We start from the raw sequence: 17,562 nt of genomic DNA on the forward strand, positions 1-17,562 counted from the left end.
CCGACTGCAGACTCCAAGACTTTGTGTCTTATCCAGTCTTGGAATGGGGAGGCGGGGTTCCCTCCTCTTCATCCTCCTCCTCTTCCTCCCTCTACTCCTCCATGTGTCCGGGCTCCAGGAAAAGGCGCCCTGACGTCACGCAGGGTTGGCCTTGGCGTTATTTAGACGGAACCCAAATGCCAGGTCGGTACTGCAGCTCTGTCCGGACAGGCAGCGGGGATGTCCGAGTCCCCCCAACACACACCTAAAAGAATCTCTGTGGACCCTCAGTGAACAGAAAAAAAAAACGAAAAACGAAAAAAAAAAGACAAACACTGACTGACAAAAGTGTCGCCATTCGCCTCACTCCTGCTTTGATGACATTTGAACAAGTTTTGATTTTTAACTCAGGCTGAGTCCACTTTGATTTTTTTTTTTCTTTTTCTTTTTTGAATGAGTCGCGTCCCGTTTGCGCAGCGACCGTTCCACTTTTTTTGGATAAAGTTAATCAGCTAAGACTCGTGATGGCTGTCCTGTCACTAACGGTGCTGCTTGCAGGATTTGTCCTGACCTCAGCTGATAAGGTAAGTGCCCGTTCGGCTCCACATTCGCTCACTTTTACTCTCGTGTGTGCGCGCTCGAGCGGTAGAAAGTTGGCCGCAGCCACAGGTTTCCGAGAGGCTCCAAACTTTTACGCCTCTGAATGCGCAAACTGCTGCTTCTGTGAAGTCCGCGTTGACCCCGCGCACGCATGCTTTCACCCTGTTACATAAGGAATGTAAAATAGAGGCATTTTTGTTCCGTTTTACAGGCGGCTCAGGCTGCTGCAGGACATCTCTGAAGGTTATGATTTCCTCCTGGCTTGTACCGCTTTTAACGAGCTTTTTCTCTCCTCTTGCAGGCTGGTGAAGTAGATAGAGAGGGTAAGTCCTGTCAGTTTCATTTTTGGGGGGGGTTGTACGTGCAGAAAGTTGGGGTTTTTCTCCTGACACATGATGAAAATCTCAGATTAAACCTGGTGCTCTGGGCTCTGAATGGGAGGGGAGTATTAATGCAGCCCTGTCTTCACCCCTACCCCAGCCTTCCCTCACACACACACACACTCACACACACACACACACACACACACACACATTTTTATGACTTGAGCATGTTGCTTTGAGGGCTTTGTGATACAGGAAAGAAAATTCCACTTCCAAATCCAGCACATCTGGTCTCTATTCTGAGGTTAAGAAACAAGTGAGCTGCTACAGCGTCCACGTAGGATCCTTTTACACCCGCTCTTATCTCCTGAGGGCCCTCACACAGCAAAATCACAGCTGCCTGCTTGTCGGTGAAGTTTGTCGGCGCCGTTATCAGCCCTGTAAAACAAGATTTTCCTAATTTTCACCTCCCACTCGCTCTCTTTTGGGAGTTTAGGTCCTGAAAGTGCCACTTTGTTACTTCTTCGTGATCGCTGTCATCTATGAAACAAATTACTGGCGCTCATTAGTCAGAAAATGTTGCCTTCGTTCACATAGCAGTTGTGAAATCAACAAAGCACAACCTGGCACAGTGTCTGGTTGATGATCAACAGATCGTGATACTACACACTGCAAATGTTCCCCAGTGGGTGAAAAATGGACAGTTAAATCACCAAACATTGAAAACATAGTAAGTGATTGCTGCGAGTATCAGTGATAGGACACGGCGTGTTGCACGCTGCCAAATGTAATTATTGATCCAGCGTGTAGACAGGTGATGGCGGGAGCGTGTGTCTGCTAGAAAGAGGCAGACCCGCTCACTTATTCATCCAGATCTTCCATATTCCAAACGTTGTATTATAGCAGCTTGAGTGCTTATCAGGTGACCAACCGGGTCCTGTTGGCCTGAAGGTGACCGTGAAGACCAGGGAGCATGTGGGCGGATCCCATGTGACAGAATAGCTCATTTCTATGCAGTCTGTTGTGTTTCAAATCTATTTGAATGTTTGCTATATTTGTCATTCACGGCTATTAATCTGACATCTGTGAAGATCAGGGACTCCTTCTGGTTGGAGGAGCCGCCCCACCTTCCTCTTCCTGATCTTTACATGCTCTGTAGGTGACCAGAGCTTCTGTTCATTGTACACTGTCTTTAAGTGGTTCCGGTAACGTGAGTGGAGGCAGAGACGAAGCTTCATTAACATTTTTGTAATACTGTTCTTTCTCACCCCATAGTTATGTGCTCAACCTCTTAAGACAAAAAAAAGACCTGTCCTTGAAAAGCATGCTAATTTAAATGCTATCTCAACCATGCAGCATGTAGGCATTTGCATAGGTGTGCAGAAATATTCCTTTTACTATTTCCATAAAAGGGGAAAGAAGTGGGGGGGGCGCTATTCTGGCTTTGTTCTTCTCTTTCAAGCATGCTTTGAATGGATTAAAAGGCTTTAAAAAGAAAAATGAGAGCTAGTGTGAAAGTATTGTTGTGCGTTAGTGGCATAAAATGGGAAATGTCTCTGGTGACAGGGTGAAATTCCTGAAAAATGCCAGGTTTAGCCTGGAGGTCCACTCCAGTCCCTCTGGTCATTGTACTGTATATCTGTGTTCTATCCAACTGTGAGCAACGGTGTCCCTGAAGACACGCCGTCATAGTTACAACTTCTCTAAGTCGTCAGATCAATTATAGACAAAGAAGGTAAACTTTTTTTTTTCTTTTTTTGGCTGCAAGCTGTGGATCAATACCTGCGAGCGACTTGTGAATGTTGCCATCAAGCATTGATCCAGTCCTCTGAGGTCTATTTAAACCGTCTTTTACGCTTTCAATGCCACTGATGGTATTTAGACAGAAAAAAAAAACGTGAATGAATGGGAAACACTGCGGTTTTTGGAACTCTTGCAACAAATTAAAAAAAAAGAATTCCAGAAAAATCAAAGTGGCTGATTAATGCTGGAACAGCTGTCAGCTCTCTCTTCTCAGCAGTAGGACTTGCTCTTGAGATCGGCCCCTCGGGCCTCTAGAGAATTAGGCAGCAAATCCCGACCCTTCATATGCTCCCTAATTAGCACGGCCAGTTTGAGACTCCCGTCAGAGCCTCTCGGCTCTGTATAATTTTTCTTCCTTCGAAATTTATCTTGTTGGCAGCTGAGAAATATATTCTTATCTAAACATATGTTAGCGTGCAGTTGCACAACTCTGCATGCTGCTATCAAGCACCTACAGGTCGCTGGTGTTTGCAGAAGGAGTAAAGTTAACTGGATGTTAGCTTTGAGGTATTTGCCCTGTAAAGAAAAAGCCTTTGATCTTTCTGCAGACACGTGTCTGCAGTTTTCTTTCATTTTGAGACGCCTGACAACGCCGGTCACTGTTGCTTTCAGCTAAATTCTATCTTATTGATAATGTCATTCAGAATATATAGATACGCGTGATTTGTTTTGTAAAAAAAAACCTTAAATATCGTCTTATCTGGCCTCACTTGTAAAGCGTATAATTTCCCCCGACGTGTAATTTAAGGTTTCACCGTGGACACGCTCTTAAATGCCGTCGTGTCAACAGTTACGAGGTTTCCAATATTCACGGCGCGTTTTTACGACCGACCGGAACCAACAAACGCACTTTGAGCTCCCGGCTGGAAACATCCTTCAGATTGTGAGGTTTATAGACGCTCGCATTTCGCTGCAGAATTGAGCTGACCGCAAATTAGGCTGTGGCCCGAGGGCAAATGAAGGAGCATGCCAGGACCAGAATCATTACGCCGCACAACAGGACGCATTTTTCCTTTTTCTCGCAGCAGGAATTTATTTTAGACACATTAAACGGTGGCAACACCTTATCTGGAACATATGGAAGGGAGGATGGCGATGACAGATTCAGTTTAAAGGAGGAGCACAGAGGACAGACTGGGGTCGCCCATTCTGCCTGCACACATCAGTTATGGGAAACAGGGCTCTGCACACAGCCTGAATCAATAAATTAGCATTTTGTTGCATACTAAACTGCTGAAAAGATGATGCCTGTGGACAGTTTTGGCATCTTTACACCTCATGTGTGTTTTTTTTAAGGAACTCCCTCCAGAAAATCTCCCATTCATGTTTCATCGTGTTGTTTTGCAGACCAGCTGAGGAACCGGCTGAAGGAATACAGCCTGGTCACCCCCTTCAGCACCGACTCCCACGGACACTACCTTTCCCACCTGCTCTCCGCCACCCACAAGCAGCGCGTCAAGAGGGAGGCCTCCCCCTCCGCCGCCCCCGATCAGAAACTCTTCTTCAACATCTCCGCATTTGGGAAGGAGTTCCACCTCCGTCTGAGGCCCAACAGCAGGCTGGTGGCGCCGGGCGCCATGGTGGAGTGGCACGATGAGGTTGACGGGAATGTCACGGAACCTACCGGACGCGATCCCAGTGAAGGTAACCAGACGGAAGCTGCCACTGGGACGGAGAGGATATTGCACCGAGAGCTCCTCAAGACAGACTGCACCTTCATTGGTGACATCACAGACGTGCCCGGGGCCTCGGTTGCCATTAACAACTGCGATGGGCTGGTGAGTCTTCCTCCCACCTCCCACTTCTTCCCATGTTTTCTTTTTTTGTCTCTATAAAAGTGTCATGACCTTATCAACTGGCACTAATAGATTTAAGATGGCCGTAACTCCTAAATGTGGTCTTTCTTTGTGTCACCTTTCAACGTTTTTGTTGGTTGTTTACAACACATTGTTCCAGGAGATATTCTTACGGTAGGCAGATGGAATTGTTTTGGTACAAAACTCTATCACGGATGAGTGGGTAACCATTGCTCCAACAAAACCCAAAGGACTTTCCCCCAAGCGCTCCCCGACATAAAACACGAGTTCCTTTTGTACTCCACAAAAGTCCTGCGCTCACCCTCAACCCTCGTAAAACACTTGAGCGGTAATTGGGAAACGACGCAGGGCGGAATCTTTGAGTATCTGCCAACAAAGCGTCTCCGCAGTGAGGAGAAAGCCAACTTTCAAGAGCTCTGAGGGACGTTTTCTGTTGAGCTTTCCTCCGCACGAGGAACCCAATTTTTTAAGGAGGGAGTCCTAATTCATATTTATGACGCCCTGCAGGCAGATTTACGGCGTCTCAACACAACAGTCGAAGCATCGCGCGGTAATGCTAAGCTAATCAGATAGTGCGGGGCGTTTGTTGCCTCCGAACAAACACTTCACATCGAGACGCACAACTATCACATGATTCTCAACAACTGTCATGTTTTCCAGGAGCTGCTGTTTTGTAGAGAGACCTTCTCCAGGTTCACTGCCTCCATTAAGTCTGCAGTCCTTCTAGGTCTGCTGGGAATATGAGCTGTGTAAATATAGAAGCACGACTGCAGCACTTTGGTCACCTGACACACACAGAACATAGTTCTGCCAGGTGTAATCTACCGCTACACATTTTCACTCATAATTAGAAGAAATCTGCCTCAGCGCTCTTCACATATGCAGCCCAGAACATCGCAGGTCGCGTCCTCTTCACACGGGATGTTTACTGTCGCTTCAGTAAAGGGAAGGCTGCTGGTTCGATCCCGGGCCCCCTCAGTTCAAGGATCTTCGACCCAAATACTCGGGATGTTTTCATGGCACTTGAAAAAAACGAATTATTGCCTTAATAACTGAACAACTGAAGGGCATGTGAAGGTTTTAGTCCCACTAAAGTGGAACTCCTCCTTATCCAACTAAGACGCCCAGATAATGCGAATGGAAATAGATTTTCTCCAGCAGGTATACGCCTGAATCTGTGTTAAGCTAGACAACAGGTGTGCTGCACAGCCCCCGCGCTGGTGTATGACCCTGGAACAGAAACCCAGAGGGCCGGTCATGACCACGCGGGAGGACGTCGATCTAATCTCCATGAAAAGTATAGCGCACCATACACGTGAGATGAACAAATCTGTACAATTATCCACCTTCCTGTTCTTCAAAATGCCCCTCTGTTGCCAGCCTCTAGGTGTTTATTATGGGATCTAATTGGTCAGCTGGAAAATATGCCATATCACCTGGCTGGAAAGCTGCGTATCACTACCCTGTGTTGAGGAGGAGGACATGTGTCCATCAGATTTCTCTCAGTTGCATGTAAACTGGGACAAGAACTGATGTCCGACGAGTCCAGTTCTGAGCATAGCGTGTGTGTAGCTGTGCATGTAAACGTACTGACTGACCCCCATAGAGGTCTGGAGCTGCATTCAGTGCATGTGTGTGGTTGGTTGTGTGTCCTAGGCAGAACTCTGTCTTTGTATGAGTGGGTGGGTGAGTGCAGGCCTGTGAGTGGCCAGTCATGACAGCTAAAGTAAAGAGAATACAGTCCCTAACTCTAATGCAATATGCTCCCTGCACCTCACAGGCCCTAACATAAACCCCTGTACTTTATCCTGCTGTTGGATATGAAGTGACCGAACTTTGGTTGATCCTTTGTATCACAAAAGGGACTCTTTTCAGAAGCTGACCTATTTGCTTTAAGCTAGGTATTGACTAGCCTGTTGTGATCGGTCAGATGATCACTCTCTCGTTCTGAACATGTGGTATCGCTTTAGATGGCTCGGTCTGGCATCGCAGAGGGAACAACAGAATTTGTGGACAGTTTGTGTTGATGCTCCCAAGCCAAAGGTTGATGCCAGTGTCTAAAAATGCTTTGTTTCGGGTGGTTTCTGCTGGTTTTTGATGGTTTTTTAATGTCTCTATGGGTGTTTTGGTGTCGCTGCTGCTTCTTGATGAAGCTCGGACAGAAACACTCTGCAGGGTTCCACTTTGTTCTCTCGCCAGTGAAGCGCCGCTAACAAGGAGCAGCGGAAGACAGAGGTCCTCCCAGGCAGGCGTGGGAGCGTGGCGTTTTGATGAGGTCGCTCTGCAGCAGAGGTTGAAGGAGCGGTTTGAGATTGACCTGCATTTTAAAAGCTGGTGGGAGCAGATTTTCATAAACTGAGCAGCTCACCTCTCCACAGAATGACGCCGCAAGGCATTTTTTTTAAATAAAATATGAACCCCCCCAGCTTCTAAAAGCTGAGAACAATTTCTTCAACTGTAGGCGACAATCGTTTTGCACAAACCGGTTAAAACCAGAAAACCTCCTGGCTAACTAATTAATTGAAACTAACTAATTATTGCCAATGAAACTCCACTCTCCTCGTTGCCCCACTGAGCTGCGCAGTCCCGCTTCAGGCCCAGAACAATAGGCATGATCTGGGTCCCGTCTCTGCTGCTGGGTTCTATAACTGTTTCAGCTTTTTCACTCCAGTGACGCGACGGAGCAAACACTGAATTTCCAGCTAATTAACAGTTTTTCCCAGGGTCAGGGGTGTGTTTGGGTCTGTCCCAGCACCCACTACAGGTCAGCAGGTCAGCAGTTTAGGGCTCATTCAGGAAGTGCTAATGACAGTGGAGCAAAGGGCATCGGTTCGATCCCCTGTCGCTGGACCCCACAGAGCTCCCAAAGCTCTTCTTGGTCTTGGATGAATGGAAAGATTCACTTACAGTGTCTGCCTCACAGTCTGAGCAACATATGAAGCCCGACAGCCTTTAATTGGTGCAGTTGGTTATTTCTCTACCAATTCCAGACGTTTGACAGACACGGACAGACAAATCCCACAAAAAAATATTCACACCTCTGTGGGGAGACTGGAGAGCTGCTGCTACCGGCGCTCAAACTTTGTGTTGTTGCCTGACAATCACAGCCTCCCCATGTGGTTCCACCACCTCAGGTCACACCTGCAGTGAGCGACGGAACACACACACACACACACACACACACACACACACACACTCTCTCTCTCTCTCTCTGACAAAAGCTCATGTTATCATTTACGTAGCTCAGAAATGAACCACTGTTGTTTTAACAAGCTGTGACTGCTGCTGATAGTGGAGACCCACATAATATTACCACTCACGATTTGTTGTCTTCAATGTCTTAATGTCCAAGGGTTCAAATTTATATTTTAATTAGGCTCTCTACACACAGGAGGGGGTACTGCTTCAGCGTTTCTCTCTCTTGCTCTCAGCCCTGCTTGGTGTTGGCACCGGAGTCCTTCCTACTGAGCCCAGCCTGGTACCGAGCTCCTCTTTGAGCTTCGGATGTGCAGAACTCTGCACCAGATGCAGACGCACTAATATTGTTAGAAATAACAGCGCACTTGCTGCATTTCTAGCCCTCTAGCAGATTATCGCACGAGGATTTGATCCTTTCAGAAGTGAAGGAGGAAGGGCCGATGAAGCGATGAACTCCTGATCCAAGGTTACACATCATTTATTAATAAAGTTATTTTTAGTTCCACTCTGGTTGTTGCTGGCATGCAAAATGGCCGATCATATATGGAATTTTACTGCCTCTTGTTTTCTCAGATTAGCACAAATGGGTTTAACTTGAGCTGCGTGTCCATCCATCATCCATCTTCTTCCTCTTTTCCCTGTAAGGTGTTTGGGTTGAGTGTGTTTTAAATATTTACATCCTGTCCTTGGCTTTTGTCTTTAACTTACCAAAACTGTCTGATATTTTAGTTTGAACCACTGCAGATGGACGCAAAAAACCTGAGTCCTCCAGGATTTTCCAGTTCTTTCTCTTCTTTTAATAAAGTCCAGAGCTGAGGGTGTTAGAATTCTGATCCGTTTTCCCTCTTAGGCGACCTGATTTCGCTCTTTCTGGGCCGAGTGTCCGTGCCGTCTCTGTGTGAGGTCTTTTTGCATAAGCCCTAAAAGTGCGGTCGCAGCAGTTTACCTGCTGAGGGTCTGACCTTCCCGCACCTCCTCCGTACAGTCAAATTTGTCCCTTTCTTCATTTTTATTGTTCACTTGTGAAAATTAGTTTCAAAACTTTCAGGGTTGGAGACCCTCCTCCCTCAAACTGGGGCCTCCCAGGACGGTTTTTCATTTCGCCTCCACTTAACTTGGCTCTGTGTCCGCAATGGCTATTTTACTAATTTACATATATATTGATAAACGGCCCAAATCTGAGAAAATCTAAGTCGTAAAAAAATCCCACATCCCATATTGGATTTCACTCTGCTAAAGGGAGCTATTTTAAGGTATGTCTTCACATAGTGAACAGAAGTGTGTTTTGAACATTGCTCATCATAAGAAGAAAAAATAACCTTACTGGCCTGTACTGATGACCTTATTTGTTAATTCATAAGTGCAGTATAAATGAATGGTGATTGATTAAGACTCGGGTTCAATATAGTGTTTTTTTTCCCTGATTCCCTGACTAAATTACAACAGAAAATTCCAAGACAGGGAAAAGAAAATGATCCTGGCCGCTCCTCTAAAGTTAATTCTTTTTAATGAGAAAAACAGTGAATGAAAAGACGCTTTCCTGGAGTCCTGCGCCTGCTGCTACAGAGCCTTGCTGAGCTGGCAAAACAAGACAATCTTTTCTACGCAATTTGTTAGGAAGGTGTGCAGGACTTCTGGAGATCAAACGCTTGCAAAACAGTGGTTACCGATTTTTTAAAAACATGGGGAAACGGGGAAAAAAACGTGGCGGAGGAGGCAGCCTTTGATCTCAAGTGGTAGCCCCAGCTCATGCTAGGTGTGTGTTTTACTGTTTCTTAATTATAGTCCAGCTACTGCTTGGAAGAATTTACTGGAACACTCAGCCTGCACGGCTGCTAACTGCTTATGAGGCTGATACTTCCCTTGTGACAGCAGCGGCAGTGAGGAGGGGAGAAGGAGGGGAAGGGGGAGGCCTTATCTTTGCCTGGCCGTGCAGAAGATGCTCTTCGTGCACGCCTGTCGGTGGAACCAGGAGCAGCAGTATGGTAATTTAGCAGTGAAGATGAAAGTGGCCTGTTATGCACGGCTTCTTGTGTTTCCTGCAACTTTATGTGCTACATTTTCTAAGGCTTTGATTCCTTAATGGAAGGGGAATGACACTTTTTATTCCCGTTAGCCCATTGATGTGTCACATTTACTGGTTTTGCATTATTGGTTAAAGACATCAGTTTTAAGTGATCTTTGGTTCTGGAGGACTAAAGTGCAGGTGAAATAAGGTGGGACAGGATGTCAGAAGTCCAGCTGGGTGATTGAGAAACAGCAAGTGAAGCTGTTTTAGCAAATTAAATTGTATTCTGAGCGTCATCTACAGAGATGGTGCCAGCGTTCCTCTAGGCTTGTGTGTGCAGCTTTATTTAGTGTTTTCGTGTGTCTGGCAGTCTGAGCTGTTTGACAAAAGCGCTCGTGTCCCAGGCTGAGCAGTGTTTGGCAAACGCTGACTCCAATCAAAGATTTTCTGATAAAATACTTATCACAATCCAACTGTCTGGATATTATTGATTAAGAAAAACAGCCCTCCCAAAAAACAACGACGTGGATACACGGCAACGCTTGTTTCCCTGCGGTCTCATTTGAATGAGCTCTGATGTCAACATGAAAAGGACTGATGCTTGTCTTTTTCTGTATCACCTTGTTCAAAGCATGTCCCAACCAAAGGAAACCATCTTTTATTTCCAGCGCTGTGAACCATGTGTTCCAGAAACTCCCCTTTGGGGATTGGGAAGAATGATTAGACCTAAAATCTATGCAGTAAATTTGTAATCATCCTCCGCATGTGACTCGCATGAAGCCCACATTAGTTTTGGTCTCATTAGCTATTTCCATCTTTGCCCAGTTTTTTTTTAAATATTGGTTCTGTGCAGCTATTTCTGATCATTCAGTTTTAATGACAGCATCTGGTCGGCACTGTCCTCCCTCATCCTCCTCTCATGACTAATTCATCCCTGCTCTCTCAAAGCGTTTCCTCCTCCCAGTGTTGATGTTTCCTATCTTGCATATACAGTATGGTATTGTGGATTTATTACCCTGAAAAGAAAATGAGATAGGCCAAAGAGGAATTCTCATGCGTGCAGTACTTTTGGACTCTGGACGGGTCATAACTCCCTACGTTTTTGGTGTCTGGTTTTGTAAGTTGGAGATATATATGAGGAGCTTCTATGTTTATGGCTTATTAGCGATTGGAGCCGAGGAACAGTTCCTACTGCTTCGGGTTCTGGACTGGATGAAACGTCTCGAAAGACCTCTGACCTTCTGGACCGTGACCTGGGCTGTGGAACATCTCGATGTCCCACCTCTAAGGAACGATGCTTCTCATCCTCTTGTCAGGCCTGTCTGCAGCATGTGTCCTGATTAAATGACTTCAGCTTCTCAACAAACCAAACTGTAAACTGCCCTGAAATGTGTTTAAGCAGCCATGAAATTCTGCTTTTTTCTCACTCATTTCTTTCCATGAAATGCGACAGCCGGAACCAAAACCTCCTCTCATCCTTTGTTGCGTGAAGGGGAATTTTCTTTTCTTTGGCACGGTCCGTCTGTCAGGACTGGCCTGCCTGATAAAATGAGAAGAGACAGGGAGGTAGGGCTGACTGCAGAATGGCGCTGGCCAGACAGCTGAGTGGTGACACCGACCTTTATGTTTGCCACTGGCCTGAGACTCTTAGACCCTCCGAATCTGTGTCGTGCTGCATAAACACTGACGCCGGCCAATACGGGTGAGGCGTCGCTTGTTTGCACGTCAAAGGGCCGATGGGTCCCAAAGCTAAGATTGCACAGGTGGAGGACAGAGGAACTAAAATACGCCTCTTCCTCCTCTGGCCCTTCTGGCTAACCTTCCTCTGAGGAGACCTTTACCATGCTGAGGTTCATGAAGAGTGACAAAATGAGCCCATAAGACATGCTAATGTTTGGCTCAGAGCGTGGTGTGTTCGGTCGCCTAAACTTTTGGCCTCAGGGACACAAAAGGGCATTCTGGAAGTCCACAGCTCCTGACATATCTGGAGCTGCCATGGTGTGGGGGGGGAAGCAAAGAAAATATCCTATTTGATTAGGAAAAGAGAGCGAGCAGGGTTCCCCTTGCAAACTGAAGTCAGGCACAAGAGTTTTATTCACTGATAGTCCTTAATGTTCCTTGTTGACCCAGCCGAAGCTTCTTGCAGAGGTTTGACCCCATTGCTGTTTGGGTACATGGTTTGAGGCGCACGAGGGGAGGAGCAAATCTATTTCCTTCAGCTCTTCTCTGCAGTTAAGGGCTCATTTCAGTGCCGCTTCGGTCTGGCTGTAGCAGCACTTTAAAAAATAAAAAAGTGAATAAATATATATATATGTATATTTCTGTGTTGAAACTTTTAATTAGGACCTGTATAAATACGAGGGGGAGCCCACATTTTCTGTTGTCGCTGCAGTCGGACACTGGGAGCCATTCATTGGCTTGAGGTTTTATTTTAAGTGAAGCGTGGACCCCTCGCAGCTCCCTCGAACCCATCTGCAAATGTTTGGCCTCTGCGGGCCACGAGCACAAAGACGGAACTGAATCAGCTTCTTATATTGTTCCTGTGAGTGCAGCCTACGCTTGACTCTGCACAACGGTTTCTCCATGCACCAGGCTCATCAACGGTGATGGCAAACCAGCCCTTTTGTAGGCAGTTAAATCCATTTATTTTGTATCCTTGAAATGGTTTTAAATCCCAACTTGTGCATCATCCCCCCCTTCAGATTTCTTTAAAGGTCCGGGATGAAAATGGCAGGTAATGATGACGAAGGTTTGCTCACATTTTTGAACGCAAACACACCTTTGAACAACACCGAGGTTGAAAGGTGGCAGTGTCCTGGCTGAATTCAGACCTTTTTTCACCGCTCAAGTACCTCACTTTTCTTTTTTTTTTTCTGAGTGAAAGCACGTTCATAGCGACTCCTTAAGAAGTTTAGACTGAAGGAGGCTGTTTTCAAAAAACTGGAGCCCTTCAGCCGAATTCCATATGTTATTTTTGGCAGACGGGGGATGTCTGCTTGGCTGAAGCTGATGTGGGAGATATTAAGCTGATGGAACACAGTACTCTTCATCTGTCATTTGATGGTTGTGTTCAGAGTCAATATGTCAGGCACTCGCCACTTAATACTGAGTGGCGATTGAAGCAAGTGATTATGCTCTATAATGTGATGTTTTGTGGCGATCATTCAAAGAACAGGTTTTAATTGGATGACTGCTATGATGGTGACAAATGTGATTATTCTTTTTGTCAGAGCAACAAATACTGAGTGGTTTTCCTGATTCTTTCCCATTCTGGTAAATTGCTCCTTTTAAATTTTACATTTTAAGCTTCTCTAGCGAAGGTGACCTTAAATCACCGTTGACCACGGCGAGGCAGAAATGGTGGAACCATCTAAACAAGCAACTAAATGGTTCCAATATATTGAAGAAAATGTCCCACTGTATCAGTTTTTTACAGGATGTTTATGTCTGTGTTTCATAAATCCTGCCGTCTTTGTGTTGGTGGCTCTGAGCAGTCTGAAACAGAAGAAAGAAGTTCACCGAGTTGGAGATCATTGACTTTAGTAAAGTTCTGGCTCATTACAGCTCATTTGTCAGGGTGATGGAGGATGGCAACTGTATGGCATCTGGAAGTGGCCGCACTCAAATTAAAGTAAAACCAATAAAAGCTGTTTCAGAGCGCAAAGCCGAGACTAAAAACTGATTAGAGGGGAACCCCCCCCCCGAGGGGAGAAAGAGAGAAAAGAAGAGGAAGCAAGACCAAGAACACGTCAGAAACTGTTGTGACCCATAGGTCAGAGTCCAGCAGATTCAGAGAAATGAAATATTGTAAATTCTGTCTAATTTGGTGTAATAATGAATCACAATCATGGAATTTAGATCCTAAAAGGCAAATAAATGAAACAAAATACCCCTGAAAAATGTCGCTAAAACGCACAGCTCCAGTCTCTACAGTTGATGGAAAAACTCTGGACAGCAAAGAAAAGAAATCCAAGAATCCCCATTGGTTTGATTGTTTGTGTGTTGTTCCTCACCTGAGCCCAGGTGACTGTGGAGCAGTGATGAACAGGAAAGATCAGGACACTTATCACAACATGGATAATGGGGCATAATGGAGGGGTAATGACCAGTTTCCTGTTTCAGAACGGCAAACTGGGGGGACGTGGACGATTCATTTTAGGATCTGAGGCTGATGGAGCACATATTGTAAGCAGCACGTCGAAGAGATTAGAGACACGTGAGCAGGAACTCGTGAACAGAAATGGGAGAGACATTAAACAGGACAAAAGGTCAGAAGGTCAAGTTCAATGCACTAAGTGGGTGTCATGCAAAAAACCCCATTTATTTATTTATCTTTATTTTTGGACAAAAATAGTGCGAACAGCTTTTTTAGCTCAGTTTGAAGAAGCACTCGGCAGTGAGGATTTAATCAGCTGTCCTCGATTCACTCTTTATTCTGCATTCTTTACTCTGAACTTTATTGAAGGGGCTTGAGAGTGAGAGTTTGGTTACCTCCACCTTGTAATCACCACTTATTAAATACATGTATTATATTAATTTGTAGCATGTATCTATATGTTCTGCACATGAAAAGATGGTGTGGTGGCACCAGTCTCCGAGTGACTTTACCCACCCAGTCTCATTAGGTTGACTCCTCAGTAAACGCCGACGCCGCCGGCTCGCACTGTCACAGCATAACAAGGCGGTGCTATTTTCAACCCCTCAGAAGTTGCTCGAAATTAACCAGCAGTGCTCAAGTGAGTCACAGCCGGCCCAATTATCCATCTGACAGTTTGCCAACATCCGTCATATTCGTCTGCACCCTCACAATTCCCCAAACGTTCCCATCAGGGACGTTAATAGGCCTCTAGTCTATCGCCCGGCGTACCTGCACGAGCGCGGGGATTTGGATCCGGGCAGCGTTTTATTATCAAGTGCCTTATCTCAAAGGTGCTGTCAGTGACTCTCATAAAAGGATGCAGGTTCTGGCGTCTCCTGCACAGGATGATAAAATAATGATTTGAGGCAACGCTAATTGTGAGCTGCAGACTCAGATCTTTGGTATATGATGATGCAGTCAGCGCACGGCCACTTTTTAATGAATCTGCCTCGTGAGAGGGAAGTTTTTAATATTTCAGAGTCCATTAATGTGTGGCCATTATTTACGTTTATGTATGCTGTGTGTTTAACTGAAAAAGCTAGCTTGTGACTCGAACTTAAGGGGTTGAGTTAGCTCTGATTTACAGCCACAGCCATGAGCAGCAGGCTGCTGCTACTGGTGCAGGTTATTATCCCTTTTCCGATCCTCAGAAAAACAAGCATTTTCTTAATTTTCACGGTTCCACTCGAGCTTCTGTTCCTATTATCGCCTCGACGTCAGCATTGGTCCACTCTGTCTGGCTTTGCTGCCATTCCATAATGAAGATTTTATAGGCGGACAAGACGCCGGACAAACGGACGCACCAGGGGCGCATCGCAACACCAAAGAAACGTCTCTGTAACTCCTTCCAAGTCAAACACTATGAATGAACCCAATCAGTCAGCCACTCTCTGGGTAAAACAGCAGCAGTTTGACACCAGTCTGTTTATGAATTTTAGCGCTGGCCCTGCTCATATAAAGGTATTGCTCGAAAAAATCTTGCGCCGTATTTCCAGAAAGTTGATCTATTTCAGGCGTTCACTTGAACTGATTGCTCCCATACACCTTCTGGGACCTGGTGGGTTGTTGCAAATGTGGTTTCGACACTTATTCCCTCTGAGCATCGTGCTCACAGCTGGATGCTCGGTCTTCAGGAGAATAATGAGAGCCTAGTCATGAGAGAAGGTAACAGAGAGCCGCTCCACCTTCAGGTGAGCGTCACACCGATGCACCCTGCCTCCAGACAGCATGTGGTTACCGGCGTATCAGCACAATTCATTCAGGCAATCAGAGACATTGTCACCTAATTGCAGTGGCACAGAGACGGGCAACCAAATACCAACCTGTCCATTTTTGTTGTGTTTTTCTGAGCCCTGCATTCATGTGTCGAAGATAATGTCATAAAATTAGCCGGGGGAATCATGGGAATTTTGCATTTTTTCCTGAGGTGAAACAAAGTCCTGTTATTTGTTCTCCATTTGCAGCCACAAGGGAGTTTAAATGTTATAAATGACCTTGTTCCTGTGTAGCTATTCTAACATAAATTCACAAAATTCCTTGTCTTTGCCTTCAACAAATATAATTCCCTTCTGCAGCTCTTGGGTGAAGATAAAACGTGATCTTTTCCCCCTCCTGCCGTGTCCTGACAATTTACCCGCCACCTCTCAGCCGAGACACATTCCAGCGTCACTGATTCTGTCCCTTAGTTTCAATATTGTTTCTAGCATCGGGTTCCTGGTGCGGTGCTTCCTGAGCTCCTTCCCTGGCTTTGTTGTGTCATTATGTGTTTTACAATCGAAGTCTTGACTTTTATCACGTTTAAAGTAGATGGATGCAGACGGCCTCATCAACCCGAGTGCCTGTTGTCAGGTTAGATTCACTGTCTTCTGTGGCTGCTCACTTGCACCCGGCTCTCATTGATTAGCCACCTTCTATGTCAGGCTCCAGCTGTCTCACAGGACTTTAGCTTGTTAGTTGTCCACCATCTTTAGGGATGTCTTCCCTTTAAATGATGGCCTCAGGACTCGGCTGTGTACATCTTTCTCGGCAGCATCATTGCACAGCCTGAACCTTCGGTCCTCTGTAGTGAGCTAGACCCCCGACCTGGATTGATCTTGCTGAGTGCCTTTGGTCCTGCTGCGACGGTTATTTTCTCTGTGCTGGTTTTCACTCTTTCAGTCCAGTGTGTCCACGTGCATGTGTGTGAGGTTTCCTGTGATGTCTCCCCCCATCAAAATGCTTTAAAGGTTTCAAACAAGAGGGTAATATGGTGGCATTTTGATGTTGGACAGTGGATGTGAGCTGTTTTTCCAAGGAAAAGGCCATTTGGATGCTTAAACCTTTTATTTAATTCTATGTGGAGCCTCTGTGCGGCACACCTGAGGACATAAATGTGGAATTAATGTGCTTTTTAATGCCAACAGGTACTCTCACACAGTATCGATGTTACACATTAACCTGAATAAGAAACAAACTAAATTGAAATGTCAGCCAGTGGCGTACATAAACAGACTGAGTGAGAAGAGTGTCTGGAGCACCGTGTGAGCTGGAAATGAGTTCAGTGTGTCCACATGGGCCGAGTCCAGCGGAGTGTTGGCTGAGGAGGCTGGAGCGATGTTACGTCTGGGAGCTCGAGCGCTGCGGGTAGACTGAATGAGTCGCTCTGAAGCTGTGTGAGAATTGGCTCGGACTGCCCACAGGTGCTCACTTATGCCACTTTTCCAGCTACAGAAACTCTCAATAATGGATGAACATGATCATAGAGCACTAATGCAATAGAGCCCTTAATCAGAAGGAAATGACTGCACAACCCTGTCTTATCTGCATCAGACACGTCTCAGGAGGACCTTCGCAACCTTTGATGCTTGAAAAGGCTTCTGGGGGTCACAGGGTTCATGTTTCAGCAGACACCTGATTTGGGCTTGATGGGCTTTTTGTACATCGCTGTCCTCTGCGTCTGGATTAAGTACAGGCATGACTCTCTGCCTATTGCAGGAAATCTGAGGGAGGCAGGTAACCATCAGAGAACAAATTTTGTTCCCGGGTCCAGGTAATGAGGTGGAGCTTCCTGATCTCCAACTGCATTGGCTGCGTTACCGGCTCATAACTTCAGACAGATTGTAAATTGCACAAATGGTCAGAAAAACATGACAGGGTCGCTAGCAAATACATCTAAGCTATCAAAAGCTCTGCACAGGGCCGTGAAATTGTTTCATA

General features: G+C 45.8%; 1 protein-coding gene across 3 annotated transcripts in view; it reads left to right on the top strand.

Moving 5' to 3' along the window:
* Window positions 1-216: 216 nt before the first annotated feature.
* The window catches only part of adamts3 (ADAM metallopeptidase with thrombospondin type 1 motif, 3), a 73,491-nt gene continuing 56,145 nt past the window's right edge, over window positions 217-17,562 (top strand). For all 3 annotated transcript variants that reach the window (XM_029829799.1, XM_029829800.1, XM_029829801.1), the window contains exons 1-3: window positions 217-563; window positions 881-902; window positions 4,053-4,483. In XM_029829799.1, the coding sequence (XP_029685659.1) occupies window positions 504-563; window positions 881-902; window positions 4,053-4,483 (513 nt within the window). In that variant the 5' untranslated portion in view covers window positions 217-503. The remainder of the gene's footprint in view (window positions 564-880; window positions 903-4,052; window positions 4,484-17,562) is intronic.

The sequence above is a fragment of the Takifugu rubripes genome, chromosome 21 (assembly GCF_901000725.2).
Source record: "Takifugu rubripes chromosome 21, fTakRub1.2, whole genome shotgun sequence".
Lineage (NCBI taxonomy): Eukaryota > Metazoa > Chordata > Actinopteri > Tetraodontiformes > Tetraodontidae > Takifugu > Takifugu rubripes.